Here is a 21,066-nt window from a genome sequence, read left to right on the forward strand (position 1 = left end):
AGTACATGGCATGAATACTACATGCCAAGTGGTGGAGTGGGGATATTACAGTGTGCAGCCTCAGGAGCTTTTAAAATAATTAAACAATGACCCCATCTTACTCTCCCAGGCTGAAATTGAAGACTAGAGGACCCAGTTCCTGGCAAATACATACTGAGGCTTTGGGGACCCTGTCAACCCACCCCGGTCCTCAATGTCTAAGTGCCCCTCCTTTACCCAAGTAAGGACTTATCCCCACCACCAACCCAGGCTAGGTCAAAGTGGGAGTGATATAGGATGTTATACCCAAAGGTGGGCTGTCTAAGCTCAGGACCTGAAAGGCAATGGCCCCACCCCTCACCTGGGGTGGCGTAAATATGCGTGGTATTGTGTTCCACAAGCACCTGGGCCACTGTGGGGTCCGGGACCTGGAAGGACTCGTTGTATGGAGGCTTGAACTGGTGGAGTACCTGCTCCCCATCCCCAAAGATCCACCTGCCAGGGCAGCAGTAGGCAGACAGTAAGCAAGCAAGATGAGTAGATAGGGTGCCCCCGGCTCTGAATGCAACTTCTATAATCATTCTTTCCTGGTTCATGGGTTCAAGATACTATGTTGGCTCTACCATACAAGGATCTCTGCCCCTCATGTGGTCCTACCCACCAGTACTCCCAAGAGAAGAGGAAATTGCAGCTCTGAGCCAGGATTCCAGGATAAATGCTAGGGGCTGAAATGAGAACCTGATGCCAGCCCCAACCCAGGCCCTGTTCAGCTAGCCACTCCCCCTCTCTAGGCCCAGAGGCACTCACAGGAAGGCCACCTCCACAGCTGAGTCCACCAGCACACCACCCGTCAGTAACAGTGTGGCATTGGGAGGCAACACAGAAGGCACTGCAGATACCCACAGCCCCCGCATCTTGTTCATCCGCTCCACAGTGACATTGTAGTTCACAGTGACGTTGCTCACGTGGTTAGAGGCTGTCAGCTGAGGAGACAGGCATCAGTGGGTATGGCCCAGAGGCAGCAAGGACAGACCAATGGGTGAAAGGCCTCGAGCCCCGACTCAGCAGCCTCCCCACACTCACCCACAGCTGCAGCAGCGTCCTCAGGGGCAAAGCAAAGCAGAACAGAAGGCAAAGTGAGCACCCAGATATCCCAGGACCCCATGCCACCCTCCATTGGCCCCTGCCTACCGAGAGCTTGAAGATGGCAGCACTCTGGTAGATTACATTGAAGACAGTGTTGTGGAAAGTCAGGGATGGTTTATCATCAATGGTCCATCGGAAGGTCACATCCGAGCCAGCCTCCACCATGGGGCTGTACCGCTAGAGAAATGACATGACATTGGCCAAAGCTATGATTTTGCCCCAGTCTGGAGCTGACTCTACCCCAGCCCCATCTGTCCCCCTCAGACTTACTGGAGAATTTTGTGTGTGGTGCAGAGTGGACAATGCAGGTCTACCAGCTGAGCCCTGACTGCAAGACACCCATGCTCTTGGCTGCTGACCCAGGTCAGTACAGAACAGGTATATCCACAGGGGAAGCCAAAGCATACAACTGGACAAGTCATAGGCGATGGAAAGAAACAGCCCTTCCTTCCTTCCTTCCTTCCTCCCCCCCTCCCTCCCTCCCTTCCTTCCTTCATTTTTTCCTTCCTTCCTTCCTTCCTTCGTTTTGTTTTTTTGAGACAAGGTAACTTTGTGTAGCCTTGGATGTCCTGGAACTCCCTCTGTAGAGCTCTGCAGATCTCAAACTCAGAGATCTGCCTGCTTCTGCTTCTCAAGTGCTGGGATTAAAGGTGTGTACTACCACCGCCTGGTTAGAAATGGCCCTTTCAATGTCTTCTGGTTAACATGGGTGGGCATGTCCAAGATGAGGAGATAGCACCATCCCCCTAGGGTACTAAGGTAGCTGGCAGTTACCCACTGAGGCTTCAGGTCCCATTTCAACAGGTACATGCATCAGGTAGCTACAAGCGCAGGAGATAGCCCAGAAACACATGGGGATTCATAGAGACTCAGTTAAGAGTGGAGTCAAGTGTGATGAATGTTTCATAAAACCTGAAAAACCTGAAGAACAGCCTGGTTGTGGTGGCTCAGGCCTTTAATCCCAGAGGCAGGTGGAGCTCTGTGAGTTCGAAGCCAGCCTAGTCTATAAAGTGAGTTCCAGGACCCAGGACAGCCAAGGCTACACAGAGAAACCCTGTCTTTTTTTTTTTCTAATTTATTTATTTCTTTAATTTTATGTGTATCGATGTTTTGCCATGGGTGCCGGGTATCCTGGAACTGGAGTTACAGACAGTTGTGAGCTGCCATGTGGGTGCTGGGAATTGAACCTGGGTCCTCTGGAAGAGCAGTCAGTGCTCTTAACCATGGAGCTATCTCTCCAGCCCCCGAGAAACCCTGTCTTGAAAAAGCAAACCAAATCAAACCAAACAAAAAATCTGGAATATAGAAAAGCCTGAGAGAGCCTGCAGAGCAGCTGCTCTAGCTGAGACTTTCAGTAAAGCACAAATTTCTAAATGGTGCCCGGGTGCAGCTCACAGCAATAAAACCTGCCTTCCATGTATGAGTCCCTAGGTTCCATCCCCAGCACCACTAAGAGAGATATAATCACTAAGTAGACAAGGGCTCCCCAGCAGGTCTCACATGGAAAGCATGTAATAGAAACTGTCATCCTTGGAGGACAGCTGAAGGGCTTCCTCAAAGGGAGGATTCCTGTTTTCATCATTTAGAGGGCTAGGTAGCAGGCCACACTTACCACCAGGATGCCCTGCAACACTCGGGCCTCGGGGCTTGGCACAGCACGGAGGCCACAGATGGGCTCCTCAGCTGTCACCCTCAAGCTGATATTGGCCTGGCTGGCTCCATTCTGTGCTACAATCTCCATGGCATGATCCCCTTCTGTAAGCCTAGGTAGTACCAACACTGAGAATAGGGTGCCATTAGACTCTTCAGTGCAGTCATGCTTGAGAATATCCACCTCAGGAGGGCAGGCATCTTCAAAGGGAGCACTAATGTTGCCCCCAAACCAATGAGCTGTGACGGTGGCATTAGCACCAGAGTCCACCTGAAGCACCAAAACTGAGCCGTTGGTTGGCACGTAGAGGTGGCCATCAAGAGGAACAGGGTGAATGACTCTTAGTCCAGCCACTGGAGAGATCACATTGAAGCTGCAGGACAAATTGTGCCTGAACACACTGTTGCTCACTGTAGCCCGGACCTCATAGCGCCCAGGGTGCTGTAGTCCAGGGTTAGACTCAACGCCCAGCAGGGGTGTGAGCTGTTCTGTGGCCAAGAGCAGCTGTAGGGAGCAGGCTGGGCCACTCCAAGCTTCTTCCAGATGAATAGGCAGGTGGGTCTGCCAAACTGATGCATTGGTAGAAAGGTACAGGGCTTGGTCAGGACAGCTGGAAGCCAGGGGACAGTGCAGAAGGGTACCTGGGCCAGCATCATGTTGTATGCCAATGAGGTCACCAGGGAACACAGGGACATCCTGTCCATGGAGGGTAACCTATAAAAGAGGGAAGCAGTATTGTATCGTGTCCCCATGATAAAAGACCACAGGAACAACTGAGAGAGAGTGGACAGGACACCCATCTGAGGTCTCAGCACTGTCAATGGTACTTCATGGAGTCCCTGCTCCAAGGCACTCATGGCTTAGACAAACAGGACATTGTTAACACAGGGAACATGCACAAGGAAGATGTAGCAAGAGGGACTGCCACAGGTGAAAAGAACTTTCTCAGGGATAGAAAGATAGAAAGCAGGTAGCTGCTCCAAGGGAGAACAAGAGTTCCCCCTTAGATAACACAAGGACAGAGACCCTGAGAAGGAGATAAGACAGGGGCTTTGAAGCAGGATACAGGCAAGAGCATTAAGGCAAGGCTGTTGGACACACACAAGAAGCCTGCAAAGTATCTGATGAGAGACCAGGATCCTGGGCAGTCAGAGACATACAGGCCCACACCAGGACACATACCAAGTATTGTGTGGGAGGCCCTGCAGGCACAGAGAAGAGGAACTCCTTCCATAGCGTGTAGTTGGCTCTGGGAAGTCTCAGCCCTGACATAGACCCATTGATGCAGACATGAGGGTTGCAGGAGGCATCAGAAGGTACACAGACATTGGCTCCAGGACACCAGTGTTCCTTGGGCACACACTTGCTAGCTAGCTCAGTTCTGTTGTCAGGCTCACTGCTGCCTTCTGGGGCCACTGCTGGGAGAGGAAGGATGTCAGGAGCCTGATCACTAACAAGCTACTATTAAGGATTCCCCTCTTACCCAGTACAAAACCAGACCTGGATAAGAAGTTCCTCATTTCCATCGTCACTCCCCTGCCACTAGACCCATGCCCAAGCAGGCACTACCCAATCTATCATTGGGATAAGGAAACAGGAGTTGGCAACTCTGCAGAACCTGCCATCAGTCTATCTTGAAGCTGGGATAAGAAGGCATTAGAGAATTCAGAAAGTCCACCTAATCTCCAGTTCCTATTCCTTATGAACCCCACCTGCTCCTCTTGAGGGACGGTACACCTGCAGACGCAGCTGGACAGGATCTTTAAGCTCCACGGTCTCAAACTCTGCTGCACTGAGAAAGGCTTCACGGCTAGGGCTCAGGCCAGGAAACACCATGACCTGGAGGAGATGGAACTGCCTCAGCTCAAAAGATCTACCCCTTGAGGTGTAAGCATAGCCCTCTCAAGGCTACCATAAACCTCATTTCATATCACTTGAGAAGAAAAATCAGATCAAAACCATCTGTGAACAACAGGGAGACTAAAGCAAGATCATGAGTTCAAGACCTGCCCAGGCTACACAGCAAGACTTCTCAGATAATGGAATGAGATGCTTGTCTCATCTCATCATTTTTCTAAATGTCAGATTGGCTGCACTAATGATTTTTTTAAAATAAAATTTATTTATTTATTTATTTATTTATTTATTATGTATACAATATTCTGTCTATGTGTATGCCTGAAGGCCAGAAGAGGGCACCAGACCTCATTACAGATGGTTGTATGCCACCATGTGGTTGCCGGGAATTGAACTCAGGATCTTTGGAAGAGCAGGCAATGCTCTTAACCGCTGAGCCATCTCTCCAGCCCTGCACTAATTTTTAACCTCTACCAAAACCAGTTTTGAGGGTTGGTTTTGCTGTTGTTGTTTTTAAAGGGTTAGGGTGCTAGGAACTGAACTCAGACCCTCACTAATGCTAGACTACTGCTCTACTACTGTACCATATCCCCAGCCCCCAACTTGATTACTGAAGACAGCAATTTAAGGCCTCTGGAGCTCAAAAATGCAAGGTCTTTGGGTACTAGAACACGGAAGGTCTGGCCTACCTCCACGGGCTGCAGGGGGTCCTGGAGAGTTTCCTGCTGTGCCAGTGGATGCAGGGGTCCGGACATGCCTCCACCAGACACTCCCACAAGAAAGTTCTCAGCATCCCACACAGGTCCTAGGGGTAGGTATGTATGCAATGGATACCAGGGCCAGGCAGAGGTGACACTGGGCAAATATACAGGTTGGGGCTGGACCTAGGGCTGAGTCACCTGTCAGAACCATCTGCCCCCTCCTCTTATCTTATTCCTTCTGTCTTTATTTCTTCTGGTTCAGCCCCAACCCAGGCACAAGAACAAACATTCAGCAAACACATGGTCAATACCGAGCCTGAGAAGGTAAGAACAGGGAAGGGTAGCTCCTGCCACACAGCAGTCCATACCTCCAGGTCTCAGTTCGCAGACATAACTATGTGGTGCCGAACACAGGTCTGTGTTGCACTGCCCAGCAGGCCCCAGACGCACACAGTGCTCTGCTGTGGCTGGGTGTGGCTCCCCTGGAAGCCAGTTCTGACAGCTTTCCAGGCTGAAGGCCTCACCCTGAGGATCCGGGCCTTCCTCTGCCCCCTCCACAGATGAGAAGCCGATCCACACATCCAGGCTCCTGAGGGCAGATTCAAGGGAGGGCCAGACCATCAGGGAGCAGTTATACCTTACCTCTGGGGATACACTCCTCACAACACCCTGGCAGATGGGTCATATCACTCTCATTTTCCAGGAGGTGATATAGCCTCAGAAACATTACTCAGCAAGGACCCAGCAATGAACCCCAGTCCCATAAGCCACATTCAACCAGAATCACATGTATAGGACCAGCTCTTCTTAGGAGACCTCAGATTTTGCTCAGGATCGTGGGCCACCAGACCTTGTCCTAAAGGGAAACTCTGAGGGCTGGAGCAGAGGATCAAGACTGTCTCACATATGGGTACTACCTGATAGTTCTACCAAGGCAGAAAGGCCCTTCTAGAGGCAAGGTTTAGAGGTTCATGGACCAGTTTGGACACAGGCATATACACAGGAATATATATGCACAAGTACACACAGTGGTACACAGGTGGGGAGTCATAATGGAGGCCTGGTTTCATGTAAGGTCACCGTCACTCATTACCTGGATGATTCTGGAGAGGGTTCTTAACCACTCTGGACCTCTAGTTCCCCTTCTCAGCACAGGCAATATAAAGGATGTGTAGTGACCCTTAAGACAGGAGTTCCCACCCCACCCAGGGAACAGACTCCTAAGAGAAGAGAAGTGCACCCTTACCACCCACCCTGACACAGAAGACTGTAGGGTCTCAGTATATGTCCCTACAAGCCTGGACAAGGCACAGGAGCCTGACAAGCTTTCCACAGATGACTAGCACTGTGACTCACTGTGTATCAGAGGGTGGTGAGCATAGGGGTATGAGGAGGAGAAAATATATCCTGGTGGTGACCAAGAACCAGTCCAGGCAGCAGGACCCAGGGCCCTCCACTAGAGGGTCAGGAAAGACCTGGGGCCTGAACCTAGTTCAACCTGTGACACTTCCCATAAGTGTTTAGAGAAGCTGCCCCATCCACACCCACCTTTATGCAGGCAGAGCTGGCAGCAATGGCCACCTGTGGGGCAGGACACAAAGGCCCAGCTGCTCCCAGCTCACCTCCTGAGCTTCTACAGGCCTCAGACTCAGTCCACACCCAGCATCCTCAGCAACCTCTACCCACTTTGGCTCTACTAGAGTTTGGAGCAAGTACCTGGTAACCTGGGAGACCAGGAATTGTTGAATAGCAGGACTGTTCACCATGGCCAGAGCAGCTCCAGCCCAGGTCCGGCATTGCTCTTGTGCTTGCAGCCAGGGTGCCTTCTCTGCTACCAAGCGGTAGCAGTGCCCATTGTCAGGGAAGATCTCTGTGTCTGAGGGGCAGAGTGGGTGCACCACTAGGGGATGATAAGCAAAGAACAAGACATCAAGGTATGCCTGAGGCTAGAGTAGCAGGCTCTACCCTACCCCAGCATAGAAGAGGAAGCATGAGGGGTGAATCAGGGTAAGCACCTTGAGCAGGCACCTTATCCAAGGCCAGGATGCTATAGGTGACTTCGAGGGCTGAGCCTCCACGGTGCCGTATGCCAAGTTCAAGGCTCTCATCACTGTGCACTGAGGATGGGCACACAAGCTCCAGGACAGTAGGTGCCACTTCTACTTGCACCTCTGTCTCTAGCAGAGCTGAGGCAGTCCCCAAGGCCAGCACAACTGTCACGTGATAGCCCCCAGGTAGTACATAGGAGTGGGTGGCAGCAGGGCCAGCCATGTCCACCTCAGGGGAGCCATCTCCAAAGTTCCAGCGTGTGGAGCTGATGGGCAGAGGGGAAGTGATGTGGAAGTCTGCTGGCTGGCCAGAGGCCAGGGGTCCACGGGGCCCCACCAGGGCAGCCCCTGGGGAGGCAGGAAAGATATGCTGGAGCAAAGTGGGGCCCCCACAGGCAGAGCTGAGGGACAGCGAGATGCTGGAACACCAGGACAAGCAGGTTGCAGAAGTGTTGGAAGGCTGGCCTGCCCCACAGAGACACTGGTTCTGTTCTGAGAGGGCCGCAAGGCTCTCACCAGCTGAGAAGCAGAAGGCACTGCAGGCCTCAGGTTCCAATGGCCCCTCATGAGCAAAGAAGAAAGGCACTGCTGCCACAGTGCCTGAGCTGTTGTCGGGGAGGCAGGCCACATAGTCCTCACCTGGGAACAGACAAATGCATTGGGTCCTAGGGCCTTACCTTCTCCTGGCTGCATCTTGTTTCCTCATCATCTCTCTTTAACTCTCCATGGTAGAGCCCCCACCCCCAAAGAGGCCTTCTAGATCATATCTGGCCACTATCTTCCCATGTATGTCTTTCCCTGGGCCTCATCAGCCACCAGGTCGGTAACTCCACTCTCCCAGTAAGGAAAACAGTATCATCCCTGTCCTTCTGTCCCACATCCCCTGCACTCACCACAGGCACTGTCCAATAAGGGGATACTGAGGAGAGGTTGGCCGGCCAGTGGAATGGGCCTACTGCACGTGGTTGCCTCAGGTTGTACGACATGCACCTGTTGTTCCTTTGCCCAGCGTGGCAACCACACCAGATCACAGTTGCACTCAAATGGGTTCCCACTCAGGTTTCTGCAGGGGAGGGGCAGGTGTGGGGTACCAGGACAGCAGGGATACAGATCAACCTCCCACTGCCCACAGCTCTCAAAACTGGAAGGAAGAACGGAACAGGGCAAGAGGACAGAGGAGGTGTTGGGTATAAGAGACCAGTTACTGATACCCACTAAAAACAAAGCAACTTACATTTCACTTAAATTAAATAAATTAGCAAACACTCCTTCTTCTAATGTAGAAATCCTATTGTTGCTTATGTCCCTGCAAGTAAGAAGATTGGACAAGGTGTGACCTTTTGGTGACAGGTAGCACTTCCTGCTTGCCCTGAGTAACCTTTAGTGTGGCAGGCATAACAGGGAGGGGACACTCACAGCTCCACCAGTGCCGAGAGGTTCACCAGGAGTCCAGTGTCCAGCGTCTGGAGTAGGTTGTGGGACAGGTCTCTGAGAAACAAGTGGCTGTGGTCAGGACAGGAACTCTGGGCTAGTCAAGGGCATACCTGGTTCTCACCAGGAGCTTCCCAGCATCAAAAGCTATGGTTTCTCACCCCACAAGCCCTCCATTCTCTCAAGCCACAGGAGAGCGTTTCTCATGAAAGACATGAGAAACAATCTGGGGAAACTGAGGTAGAAGAGCTAAGGACCACAGAATTCTTTAAACACCTAGGCCCTGTACTGAGGACCACACAGCAGGGCCACAGAGAATAACTGACCTAAACGCCTCCCATGTGGCCCCTGCTGCCCTTCTCCCAAAGGAGAGCCTTGGTCTGTCTCCAGTACAACAGAAGAGTCCCACATCATCAAGGTCTGGTTATGCACACCCTTTACATGAGATTCAGGGTTCACTAGAGCTGGGGAACCTAGCTGGCAGTAGAAGAGAGAGTCTTCAAGATGTTCCCCAGATGCACTGGGGGCACAAAGATGCGATGAATGAGGAAGAATCCTGCTGGATAACCTGTACCACAGTTCTAGTGATAGCAAATAACACATCTCCCCAAACAAACTATCAAAACCTTCAATTCAGGGGTGGGGAGATGGCTCAGGATTGTTAAAGCACTCAGTATTGTTAAAGTCCTCAACAGCAAGAGGACTGGCGTTCTGATCCCCAGAACCCTCATAAATGCTGGCTAGCCATATTGGCAAGCTCTAGGTTTGGTTGAGAGACCTTGTCTCAGTAAGATATAAGAGTGGCAATGCAGCACAGGCCTTTAATTCCAGCACTTGGGAGGCAGAGACAGGCAGATCTCCATGAGTTTGAGGCCAGACTGGTCTACAAAGTGAATTTCAGACAGGCTCCAAAGCTACAGAGAAACCCTGTCTCAAAAGAAAGAAAGGAAGGAAGGAAGGAAGGAAGGAAGGAAGGAAGGAAGGAAGGAAGGAAGGAAGGGGAAAGAAGGACGAGAATAATTTCAGCACTTGGGAGGCAGAGGCAGGTTGATCTCTGAGTTCAAGAACAGCTAGCCAGGGCAACATAAAGAAACCCGGTCTCAAAAAATGAAGAAAAAAAAAAGATGGAAGAGTGACCAAGGAAGATAACATCAACCTATAGCATTTCTACACATATTTGTACACATATACCACATACACATGAAAAAAATGGAGGAAAGACACCCCAGACTTAAATTTAAAAAAAATGCTATGAAAGTTTGTATACAGGCAATAAAAGTCAGAATTAAGAAATGTGGGAATGGAACATGGGCCAGGGAGATAACTCAATCCATAAACTACCTGTTGGGGGATATGAGCTTGGTCCTCCAAAATCCACATAAAAAAGCCAGCTGTTGTAGTGCATATTAATACAACACTAGGGATAAAAAGACAGGCAGATCCCTAGGATGTGTTAGCTAGGCATCCTGCCCTAATTATACAAGCTTCATACCAATGAGAGACCCTGCCTCAAAATACAATGGTCAACATTCCTTTGTTTTGTTTTCTCGAGACAGGGTCTCACTATGTAGCCCTGGTTGTCCTGGAACTCATTACATGGATCAGGCTAGTCTCAAACTCACAGAGATCCACCACTCCCAAGTGCTAGGGTTAAAAGTGTGTGCTACCACACCTGGCAAGTGTACAGTATTCCTAAGGAGTGACAGCTGAAGTTGTCCCTTTGGCCTATACAGACAGACACACACACACATAGAGACAGACAGAGAGAGAAATGTTGAGGCTGGAGAGATGGCTCAGAGGAGGTTAAGAGTTTTTGTTGCTCTTGCAGAGGACCCAAGTTTAGTACCCAACATCCACATGGTGCCTAACAACCATCTGTAATTCTAGTTCCAGGGGGTCCAATGCCCTCTTCTGCCCTCTGTGGACACTACACACATGCGGGTCACTGAAATACATGCAGGAAAAAAAAACATATACGTAAAATAAAAACACACTGTAACAGATAAAGGAATGTGGAACATGAACTGCCACTTTCTACTGTACTGTAAATTGGAGCAGACAGACTGACAGAGAGGAAAGCATCACAGAAAGGCATTGGCCTTTGAGAGCCTCAGGAGAGGAGGAGGAGGAGAGCAACTACTGTGGGAAGAGTCAGAGTCTGTCCTTGTAACTCAAGTCACCTGCAACCTGTGATGGGGCCAGAACATGCTATCACTGTGACAGGCATGTATTTACAAAGCATAAACCTGTGCAAGCACAAAAACAAAGCATCAAGACAAGAGAGAATGGGACTGGAGAGACAACTCAGCAATTTAGAACACTAGCTGCTCTTTCAGAGAACTCAAATTTGGTTCCTAGTACTCATGTTGGCAGCTTACAACTGCCTGTAACTCCAGCCCAAGGGGACCCCACACCTCTGGCTTCCAGGAACCTGTATATACATGGCAGACTCACAAAACACACACATACATACATAAAAATAAAAAATAAATAAATAAGGCTATTTATTTACTTATTTTTAAAGACAAGAGACATAGCCAAGTCTGGTAGCACACACAGGTGGAAACTAAGGTAAGAGAATTGCTCGAAGTTCTAGAGCAGCCAGGGCTATAGAGTAAGATCCCATATAAAGACAAACTAAAACCTAACAGACTCAACTACATTCCAAAACAAGCGACATCTACACAAAAGATCGTGGATAAAATAAAAAAATCAAACTACAGGCTGGAACTCCAGCAGCAGCAAACACTTGGCGTGATAGCTGCTCAGAAGGCTGAGATAGGTGCATACAGTCAGCATATGAAGAAGTACCAGGAATGCAGTGAGGTGCCTCAAAACAGTAACTAAAACCTAGGCTTGGAAATGCACTGGTACTTCATCTAGCCAACTAACCACCCAACCACACCCTTGCTACAAACACTGAATAAACTATTCAGCAAATGCCAACGATTCCTTTTTATGCTAGTGATGTAGCTCAGTAGCTAAGAACTCCAACCAAAAGGAAGAATTAAAGAAAGTTTACATAGTTACTTGACAACTACTGATGAAAACAATGTAATCATGCTTTTCATCTACTAAATTTGTGGTTGTTTTATGTCAGAAGTCTAGCCCCCAATTCTAATAATAGGGAGGCAGATAACTTAGGCTCCACCTATGAAACCAAATAACATTGGCATTACTAGGCCATCTTAGGAGGTATTTCCAGTGTCAAGCTCTACCAAAAAACCTGCTACTCTCCACCTTCAGAGTCTTGATAACCCTCAGTCAACCTGTCATCCATGTCTTGGGCTCTCTTTGCATACATAACCCAATGTCCAGTGAGGCTTCTGGTACAGGAGACCCTGTATCACCATGACTCAGTGGACACTTTTGGGTCCTTCCAGGTCTATACACCACTCTACAGTCTCGAATTCTCCACAAGATTGTAGTTAATTTTTTGGTGATGATGATATCTCAACAATAACTTGCTTCTTGGGCTGGAGAGATGGCTCAGAGGTTAAGAGCACTGGCTGATCTTCCAGAAGTCCTGAGTTCAATTCCCAGCAACCACATGATGGCTCACAACCATCTATAATGAGATTTGGTGCCTTCTTCTTACATGCAGTTATACATGGAGGCAGAATGTTATACACATAATTAAATAAATAAATCTTTTAAAAAAAAAAAAAGGAACATGCCTCTTGCAAAGGATTTCCTTCATCTCTCTCTCCAGAAATGGAGAGAGAAAACTCAAGAGGAAGCACCTTGCCAGGCTTAATCCCTGCACATGGGAGGCAGAGACAGGCAAATTTCTGAGTTCAAGACCAGCCTGGTCTACAGAGCGAGTTCCAGGACAGCCAGAGCTATGTAGAGAGACCCTGTTTCAAAAATAACCAAAATATAAAAGTAAAAAAAAAAAAGGGGGAGGGGGTAAGTGCTAGGTAGGATTTCCAGGCACACTGGAAAGGAGGAGGACAGAGATGCAAGGAGACATGGGACACAGGAAAGCAGGATGGACAGTTCATAGATGAGGTAAACAAGCCTCAGGGAAGCACATGATTAATAAGAAGTCTCTGTGTGGTTACTTGGAAGCAGGCAGGCGAGGGAGAAAAATCCACCCACAAACGGCACCCAACATGGGGTACATATTTCCACATAAAACCTGAAAAAGCTTTAAAAAAAAAAGTGTTCCAAATACACAAAAATGGAGGCAAACATGACTTCCTAGTTCCACAGTCTCTCATGTGGCTGTGGTACAGAGATGCGTTTCCTGGCCACTGCCTGCAGACAGTGCACCATGAGTTAAGTGGCAGAGTGGTTTAGGTTTTACTCATGCAGATAGAAAAGGTTATAGATATGCAGCAAAGCAAGTCCAGACAGGGGAAAAAAAACCCTCTAAATACAATATAGTGCATTTAAAAATGTGTGTATGCTTAAAAAAGAAAAGAACTTGGGTATAGAGTCATAGAAAAAAATCATTTCTAAATAATAAAAAAGAATAAGCCATGTAGAGATGGGAAATACACAGAGTCTGGATCCTGTATGGTGTTGTACTGACTTTAAATTTTTTGACTGTTGATGAGCAAACAATAGCTGTTGAGAGACACTGGACTGTGAAAACTACTAAATTAAGCCAGGCAGTGGTGGTGCACACCTTTAATTCCAGCACTTGGGAGGCAGAGGCAGGCAGATCTCTGTGAGTGAGAGGCCAGCCTGGTCTACAGAACAAGTTCCAGGACAGGATCCAAAGCTATACAGAGAGGCTGTCTCAAAGAAAAAAAAGGAAAATAACTTAAAAAATAAAAAAAAAATTAGACCAACCTACATAATTTTAAAATGTCTTAACTTCAAAATGAAAGCCAAAAACTATGTTACATTGGGAAAAGGTTATGCTTTTGTTCTCACAGAAAACAAAAGGCTGTGGAGTTATTCAAGGTCAATAGAGATTAGATTTGATTAGGGAGACTCCCTGAAAATCCTGGCTACAGACATAAAAAAATAAATGTAGAAAAACTACAAGACAACTGATGTATATTTTACCTGCTCAGACAACAACAACAAAATCATCTTTGGATGGCTTGTGTGCAACACACAGTCCATACCTGTGTTAATGGAGATATGTATGTTAGCTTTGAAAGTTTATGTTTTTACAGAACAAGGGGACCAGACACCAATGAAAACAGTGGTCCAAGTGATACAGCCTCTCAGAGTGCCTCTGTTGCAGTTTCTTCAGAGTTCTGCATTCAGAACATCTTCAAGGCTGCTAGCTGAGATGATCCAAACTCACAGATTATTCTAGCCAGGACTTGACCATTATCCTAATTTTCTCAGGGTCCCCCAAAGATGCCAACCTCCCATCAGACAATAGGAAGTAGTCTAGAAAACACAACATCCAATTACTAAGAGGTGAGGTGGGTAGTTTTGGGTCATTCAGTAGGCTATGGATGTCTGTCATTGTTTAGGAGAGCTGGTTACAAACTGTTATTGGTCATGGTCAGAAAAAAAAAACTGAACAAAGGAATTAGATTTGGAGATCTCTTTCTGAAGGAAAGGATGTGTATAAAAATGATGAGATGAAAAGGATGAACTGCTAATCTACTTTTAAAGAGTCACTAGTTGGTTACATTGATATGAATTTCATATATTGATACAAATTTAATGTTATTTTTTAGAACATACTGTACATATGTTTCTACTCTTGTTGAAGGTATTGTACTTATGCAACTCATTTAACAATGTAATGTAAATTTGTAGTCCTTGAAAGCTATTATTACAAACTGTTTAGGATAATAAAGAAATACAAATTAGTAGTCAGTCATCTATAACAAACTTGCAGTCATGTTAGGTATGTTTTCAAGGTCAAACAGATATATTTTAGATAGATAGATGGTCTTCAAACACTTCAAAGACCTATAAAATATGGTAATTAAAAAAATTTTGGGAGGGTTTAAAACAGGGTTTCTCTGTGTAGCATCCCTGACTGCCCTGAAACTCTCTTTTTATATCAAGCTGACCGCAAACTCACAGAAGATCCGCCTAACTCTGCTTCCCAAGTACTGAGATTAAAAGCATGTGCTAACCATGCCTGGCTTAAAATGTTTTGTTAACACGGACCTTTTCATGAAAGTGAGACACGTCTGCTCCTAGCAGTACCAATTTACTTCAGAAAAGATGATGGGCATCAAAGAAACTCCAGATTGAGTTTGCTTTCAATGTGGCAAAACTATCTATTTGCGCAAGAAATGGTCTTGTCTTGACTGCTGACAGTATGCTGTACAAACTGGAAAAACAGGACACAAAGGAAAAAGACTACTGAACTTTGACAAGATAAGGTTGGACAGTCCTTCAAAATTCCTGCTTCACAAAAAAAGTCTGTCCCACAGTCTAGGCCTGTAGGCCAAAGACGGATGCCCCAACATTACAAAGGAAAGTTGGGGTGACTGTCCAGACAGACAAATGTCTCTATCATTTTTTAGTTTTGGAAGTGGCTTACACTGTACTTTCTGTTTATTCAGGTAATATTACATCCTTCTGGGGTCTTTGAGGAATTGAAGCCTAGACAGTTATAGTTCTCCTTAGTTATGACAGAAGTTAAATTAGGTACAAAACTTTGGAATCATCAAGAGAAGATAAATAATGGAATACTTTCTCTAAATTTGCTAAATACAAATGGACTGGACATGGTAAATGTAATTTTTACTTGATAATTGTTCTTATTGTATATAGTTTTATTTGTTAAAGTTAATACCTTTCCTTTTTATTTAGACAACACCAGATCATTGTTCTTATTGTATACAATTTTACTGTGTTAGAGCTGAAATCTTTCCCTTTTATTTAGACAAAAAGGGGGAAATGTTGTAGAATAATCTTTTTGTACAGTGTGAAGATATGTTACTCTTATTGGTTTAATAAAAAGCTGAATGACCATTCATTCAGGCAGGATTTCCAGACACAGAGGATGCTGGAAAGAAAAAGGGCAGAGATGTGAGGAGACATAGGGGAAGCAGGAAAGCAGGATGGACAGTATATAGATGAGGTAAATGAACCTCAGGGCAGCACACAGATGAGTAGAAATCGGTTCATTTAAGTTATAAGACCTAGTTAGAAACAAACCTAAGCTATCAGTCGAGTTTACAAAATTAATAAGAAGTCTCTGTGTGGTTATTTGGGAGCTGGTAGGCAGGACATAAAAATTTGCCTACATATGGAAACCATCCCAATGAACAGATTTTAGATTGATACAAAAAAGACTAAGCTTGGTGGCATGACTACCCACTTGCTGAAGCCAGATGCCAGGATATTCCTGGCCTGGCCTCCATTCCTAAGCATGCTCCTAGACACCACCCTGGCCCCTTGCTAGACTTATCTCAACTCTGCTATCCAAGTTCCCACATGAGAGACAATGGTCATGCCAGGGGAAACATCAATTAGACCTAATCAAGGACTTTCCAGTGGCTAAAGAGATGATAGCACAGAAACCTTTTAGAAGTAGATTGGGTGGCAGTGACCCTGGAAAGGCTGGTGAGACAAGGACAGAACTTTATATTTGCCTCTATCATGAAGGGTTTCCAGCCCAGACTCCAAGATTGGAGGAATAAGAGGAAGGAAATGAGGAAGAACCCTCAAATTTCATTTTCTCAGAAAACCACCTCAAGTGTTAGTTGCTAGGGTCACCTAAGAAACCTGTGTGGGCAACAACAGCCTCGAGGCTAGATAGTCCTCCCTCATCTAAGAATGCTTAGACTCCTTATCCAACCAGGTCCTCCAGTGAGACCAAGCTCAACAAAAACACTGAGGCACCTTTCCCTAAAGGCTGCATTGTAGCACTTCTCCCCAGATCTCACCTGGCTTGGGTTATGGCCCAGAAAAGAAACAGAGTCATAGGGACTCTGCTCAGATAAGCTCCCAAACTGTTCTTGTAGAGAACAAGACAGCTTGGACAGGACTCTGACTCTAACCCCTAGGGTTAGAGATCAGCACCAACAGACAGGGTAGTATTAGGAGATGTGAAGAAAAGTAGAGGAATACATACGATCCCTGCCTAGAGGCCCTGAACAGAAATTTTCCATGTCTCCATCTGTTGTTGCCATCACTGTTCTAAGATTATGGCCAAGACCTGACTAGCCCCATCTTCGAAGGCCTGATTTCCTGCCAGATGATGTCACTACAGTCTGATGCCCAGGAACCATATTTAGATTTCCTATAACTATCAGGAACAAGACAAAGGCAGACACAAGGTATCCTGGCAGAAGGCACACAGAAGCAAGGGGCAGCTTACCTTTGCATTGGTCCCTTCCCTGCCATGAAGAGGAAAGCCAGCAGCAGGCTAGCCAGAACACCTGACACAGCATAGGCCAGCTAGGTATTCTGGACCCTCTAAGACCTAAGCCAGCAACGTATAGAAACTCCCACAGTCAAGGCTAGAGAGGACCTGAGCTGGAACTCACACTCACTGGGGCAGCAGCCAAATACCCATACTGTCTCTCAGTCTAGCAGGCCATTCTCATACTGCTTGCAACACTGGGACAGATAAAACCTCAGTTCCACATGGATGGAGAGTGCTTTCAGTTTGGCCTATCTGCTGCCTCCCTCCTGCTCCACAATGGGTGACTATGTTGAGCATGGTGAATAAAGATCTTCTAGACCGTATACATATGACCCTCTTCCTTCCAGATCAGACACTCTGGTGAGGTAAGGGACAAAAGACAACTCATATCCCAATACTGTCACTCCTATGAGGCTACCAGACCTGATGGTAGGGACCCCAGCCTCCCCAAGTATATGTCCATGGGCTCACATACCCCACAAGAGACATCTTGTTTCTGACTCCCAACTTTCTTCTAGTAAAGAAGAAAAGGGGCTCTCTGAGCCTCCATATGCAGGCTACACAAGCTGGGGTAATGCTATGAGACAGAGAAAGCGAACACCTCAGGGCAACTCCCTGTAAACAGGACAGCAATAGTATAAAGTCAAGTGTGAGGTCTATGCAAAGGTGAAGATCAAGGAGGGTCACTGTGAACACTGCAAGTCCTTACTAAGATGGGCCAGTTGTGAGGACCAGCCCTATTGCAGAGCCATGACAGGAGGCCCTCAACAGGCTGCCCACAAGATGCAACCCAGACAAAGAGCTAAACAGCCTTGGTTTCCTTCTCTGCTGAGGCGAGTGGCCTAGGTACCCGCTCTTTAGTCTAGATGTAGGGGGCAAGTGGGATTTAAAAGCCAGCTGGAGCCCCAAAGGAAACATCTGCACATTCCAGACACATGCAGTCAACAGGCGGGCGAGTGCCAGCCACCACCTCCCCCCAGCCCATTGCTGGCCGCCATGCTGGAAACAGGGCTCAAAGGGAACAGCTCTGAGGGGCCGCTTGTGGATGTTATGTAACCCACTCCACAGGAGCCAGCTGCCTCCTCCCTCTGGCAGGCTAGGCCAGCATGGTAAGGAAGAAGCCCCCTGTACTACTCCAAGGCCCAGCTTCATCTTCTCTCTGGGAAAACAGAGTCTCCTCAACCAGCAAGGATGATCCCCATAAACATTCCCAAGCAGAGTCAGGGCAGAAGAAAATGGAAGCCATGATGAGGCAGTTCTAGTCTGGGCGGAGGGGCAGAGGCCCTGGGCTGGCCTCACTCTGGGTGCCTTTCAGCACTAATGGGTCTTTCATAGCCCAGCAGCAGAGCCAATGTAAGTCTAGTATCCTCACTCTGTTTTTGTTCTCTTTGCTTTTCGTTCCCTTCTATTTATGGCAAGCAAGGCTGGCTTCCAGGGCCGGAAATGATGTTTAAATTAATGAATTCAAGTTTAGGAAAGAGGGAGCTGAAGAAAAACACCCCAGCACACTGGTGTCAGAAAGGACAGGGGCAATCTCGGGACTACACCAACTGTTTCTCCAAGGAGAAGGGTCAGAGAGGACAGCCATACCTACCATCACTCTGCAAGCACCTTGAGGCCCATCTCCTACATGGCTCAAAACCAGGACTAGGCACACAGTGGGGAGCCCAGTCTCAGAGATGACAATGAAAGGACACCAGGATGCAGACAGTGAAAATACCCATGTTAAAAGTCCTTCAGCAAGACTGTAGGACCTCATAGTTCAAGGGCCTGGGGAGTAGAAGAGGCCCCACATTGTTACAAAGATGTTCTGTAGGATCTTTATGTCCCTTTGTCCAGATACTAAGTTCTCCTACAACTAAACTATCACTAGGATGACATGGTGGGCATAATATAACTTGCCTAGGATTTTCTTGGGACCTACCAGCAAGAACAGAGATCAAAGGCTCAGGCTCCAAAACCAGAAGGAATGTGATAGACAGTGGGTCCTCCTCATACAGAGGGACAAGCCCAGCATAGTCCAAGAAATAACTGTTTCAAGAGCTGTTCACTGTCCCCATGTTAATAAGACAGTTGGGGAAGAAGGTCTGCTCACCCCACATACAAATGGGGCATTGAGACCACTCATTCAAATTAAAAGAAGGAAAAGAACCAGTACTGGAGTCGGGCGGTGGCGGCGCATGCCTTTAATTCCAGCACTTAGTAAGCAGAGGCAGGCAGTTCTCTGTGAGTTCGAGGCCAGCCTGGTCTACAAAGCAAGTTCCAGGATAGCAAGGGCTGTTAAATAGAGAAACCCTGTCTTGGGGAAAAAATAAAAAGAACCAGCACTGATACCTCCCTCCAGACCATTTCCTGGTGTCCATGCACCATGACATGCCAGGACCATGCATGGCTGCTTGTGTTCCATTATACTCAGTAAGGGCAGGAGCTGTTCCAACCCTGATCTCAAGGTTCAGAGAGCCTGCGGCTTCCTCCACATTACCTGACATGTCCACAGCAGCCAACAGATCCAAGCCCTTGGAAGGGTGTCAATAGGCAGATAGGACTCAGTTGCTGCCCTGGTTTTCTAGGGGCTGTGGTGTCCTACAGTGGGCAGGAGCCTCAGTCCAGTCATAGTCACATCTCAAACACCTGGAGGCCAGTGACAAAAACCAGCACAGTACCAGGGCAGTGAAGCAGTATGGGGACTCAGGACCCTTGAGGTCTCTCTACTCCTACAGCTACAAGGTGGTCCCCTACTATAACCCTTACACTAAAGGCTGCAACCAGAAGAAGGTGTCTTCTCCCACTGCCAGAGGAAAAAACCCTTCCCAAGATGGCCTCACAGGATCCAACCTGTCTTCTTAGCACTAGGGATACCACATTTTGCCAAATCCAACCCACAGGAGTTGATCACTGCCTACCTTGACACTCAAGTGCACCCCTCTCCTTGGCAATTAGTGCCTGGGCATCACAAGGCCTCTTTATGAAGAAGACTTCTGCCAAGCCAGAAAGAACGAGGTGTTCCGAGAAAAGACATGAGCTGCATTTTCCAGCTGTATCTCGTCCTTCAGAGAGACTGCTCACACCCTGTGGCGCCCACACCAGGCCAGCTGGAGCCATACGGACAGCTGAGGCAGGCCAGGCCTGAGCATGAAGCCCAGACAGCCAACACCCCAGACAGCAGCGGCAGAAGTGGGGTGTTTTCATTCCAGAACACTAGGCGGGCCGGCTGTCTGGGCTCCTGCTGCTGATGTTGGCCACAGCAATGTTCCGGAAAGGAAAATGTGTCTCCATCCAAAATGGCTTCCTCAATTGAAACCCAACCCAAGTCAGGGTTTCCCTCAGGAGCCAGGGTCATTATGCTCCTCTCCCTCTCAGCAAAGGCACCCTGGGATAAAGAAAGGAGGGAACAGAGGGGCTTGTTATGCCCCAGGAATGTTCAGGAAGGCTCAGGCATTACTCAGTGAAAGTCACATGATGGCAGCCAGAGAAGGCAGAGGCAGCAACACAGGAAGCACCATGTGAGGACACTGTTTGCCCACATTGGATGGAGAACCCAGAAGGGGAAGACCAGCATGGTAACCCAGGTATTGGAACACCACGCAGGACGACCGATGCCAAGTGCAAAGCCAAGCAGGGATATCTAGTGAGACTCTTCCTCAAAACAAAAACAGGAAAGGGAAACCGAGGCTCACATACATTTTGGGTTTCTTAAAAACTCCTAGCACTGCAAGCCAAGGCTCACTTGGCTCATGGAGCAGAATGCAGGGCAGTTTCACATCATCTCCCAAATCAGAGAGTGGGGTGAACTGGGACAGCAGATGCCACGGTGTGCTTTCAGCACAGCCTTACTTCTTCATACAGGCCTTTGGTGCATAAAAAGACAACACAGAAGCTGAGGTTAGCGAGAGGAAAGCTAGGTATGTTCGTTTTCCACTATAATCCCTGCACCAGTGAGACAGAAGC

At 47.7% G+C, this 21,066-nt stretch overlaps 1 protein-coding gene across 4 annotated transcripts in view; it reads right to left on the bottom strand.

The window, feature by feature from the left end:
- Pkd1 (polycystin 1, transient receptor potential channel interacting) overlaps positions 1–21,066 on the bottom strand; it is a 50,082-nt gene that overhangs the window by 22,583 nt on the left and 6,433 nt on the right. For 2 of the 4 annotated variants that reach the window (XM_085694725.2, XM_085694724.2), the window contains exons 2-14: positions 8,799–8,870; positions 8,617–8,688; positions 8,276–8,445; positions 7,350–8,021; positions 7,051–7,234; positions 5,703–5,923; positions 5,323–5,438; positions 4,489–4,615; positions 3,959–4,191; positions 2,738–3,490; positions 1,171–1,302; positions 787–962; positions 341–474 (exon numbers count right to left, since the gene is read on the bottom strand). In XM_085694725.2, the coding sequence (XP_085550851.2) occupies positions 341–474; positions 787–962; positions 1,171–1,302; positions 2,738–3,490; positions 3,959–4,191; positions 4,489–4,615; positions 5,323–5,438; positions 5,703–5,923; positions 7,051–7,234; positions 7,350–8,021; positions 8,276–8,445; positions 8,617–8,688; positions 8,799–8,870 (3,062 nt within the window). Of the gene's footprint in view, positions 1–340; positions 475–786; positions 963–1,170; positions 1,303–2,737; positions 3,491–3,958; positions 4,195–4,488; positions 4,616–5,322; positions 5,439–5,702; positions 5,924–7,050; positions 7,235–7,349; positions 8,022–8,275; positions 8,446–8,616; positions 8,689–8,798; positions 8,871–21,066 lie in introns of all 4 variants that reach the window. The other 2 variants (XM_085694723.2, XM_085694722.2) reach the window with 1 other exon arrangement.

This window comes from Myodes glareolus, chromosome 9 (assembly GCF_982192425.1).
Source record: "Myodes glareolus chromosome 9, mMyoGla1.1, whole genome shotgun sequence".
Lineage (NCBI taxonomy): Eukaryota > Metazoa > Chordata > Mammalia > Rodentia > Cricetidae > Myodes > Myodes glareolus.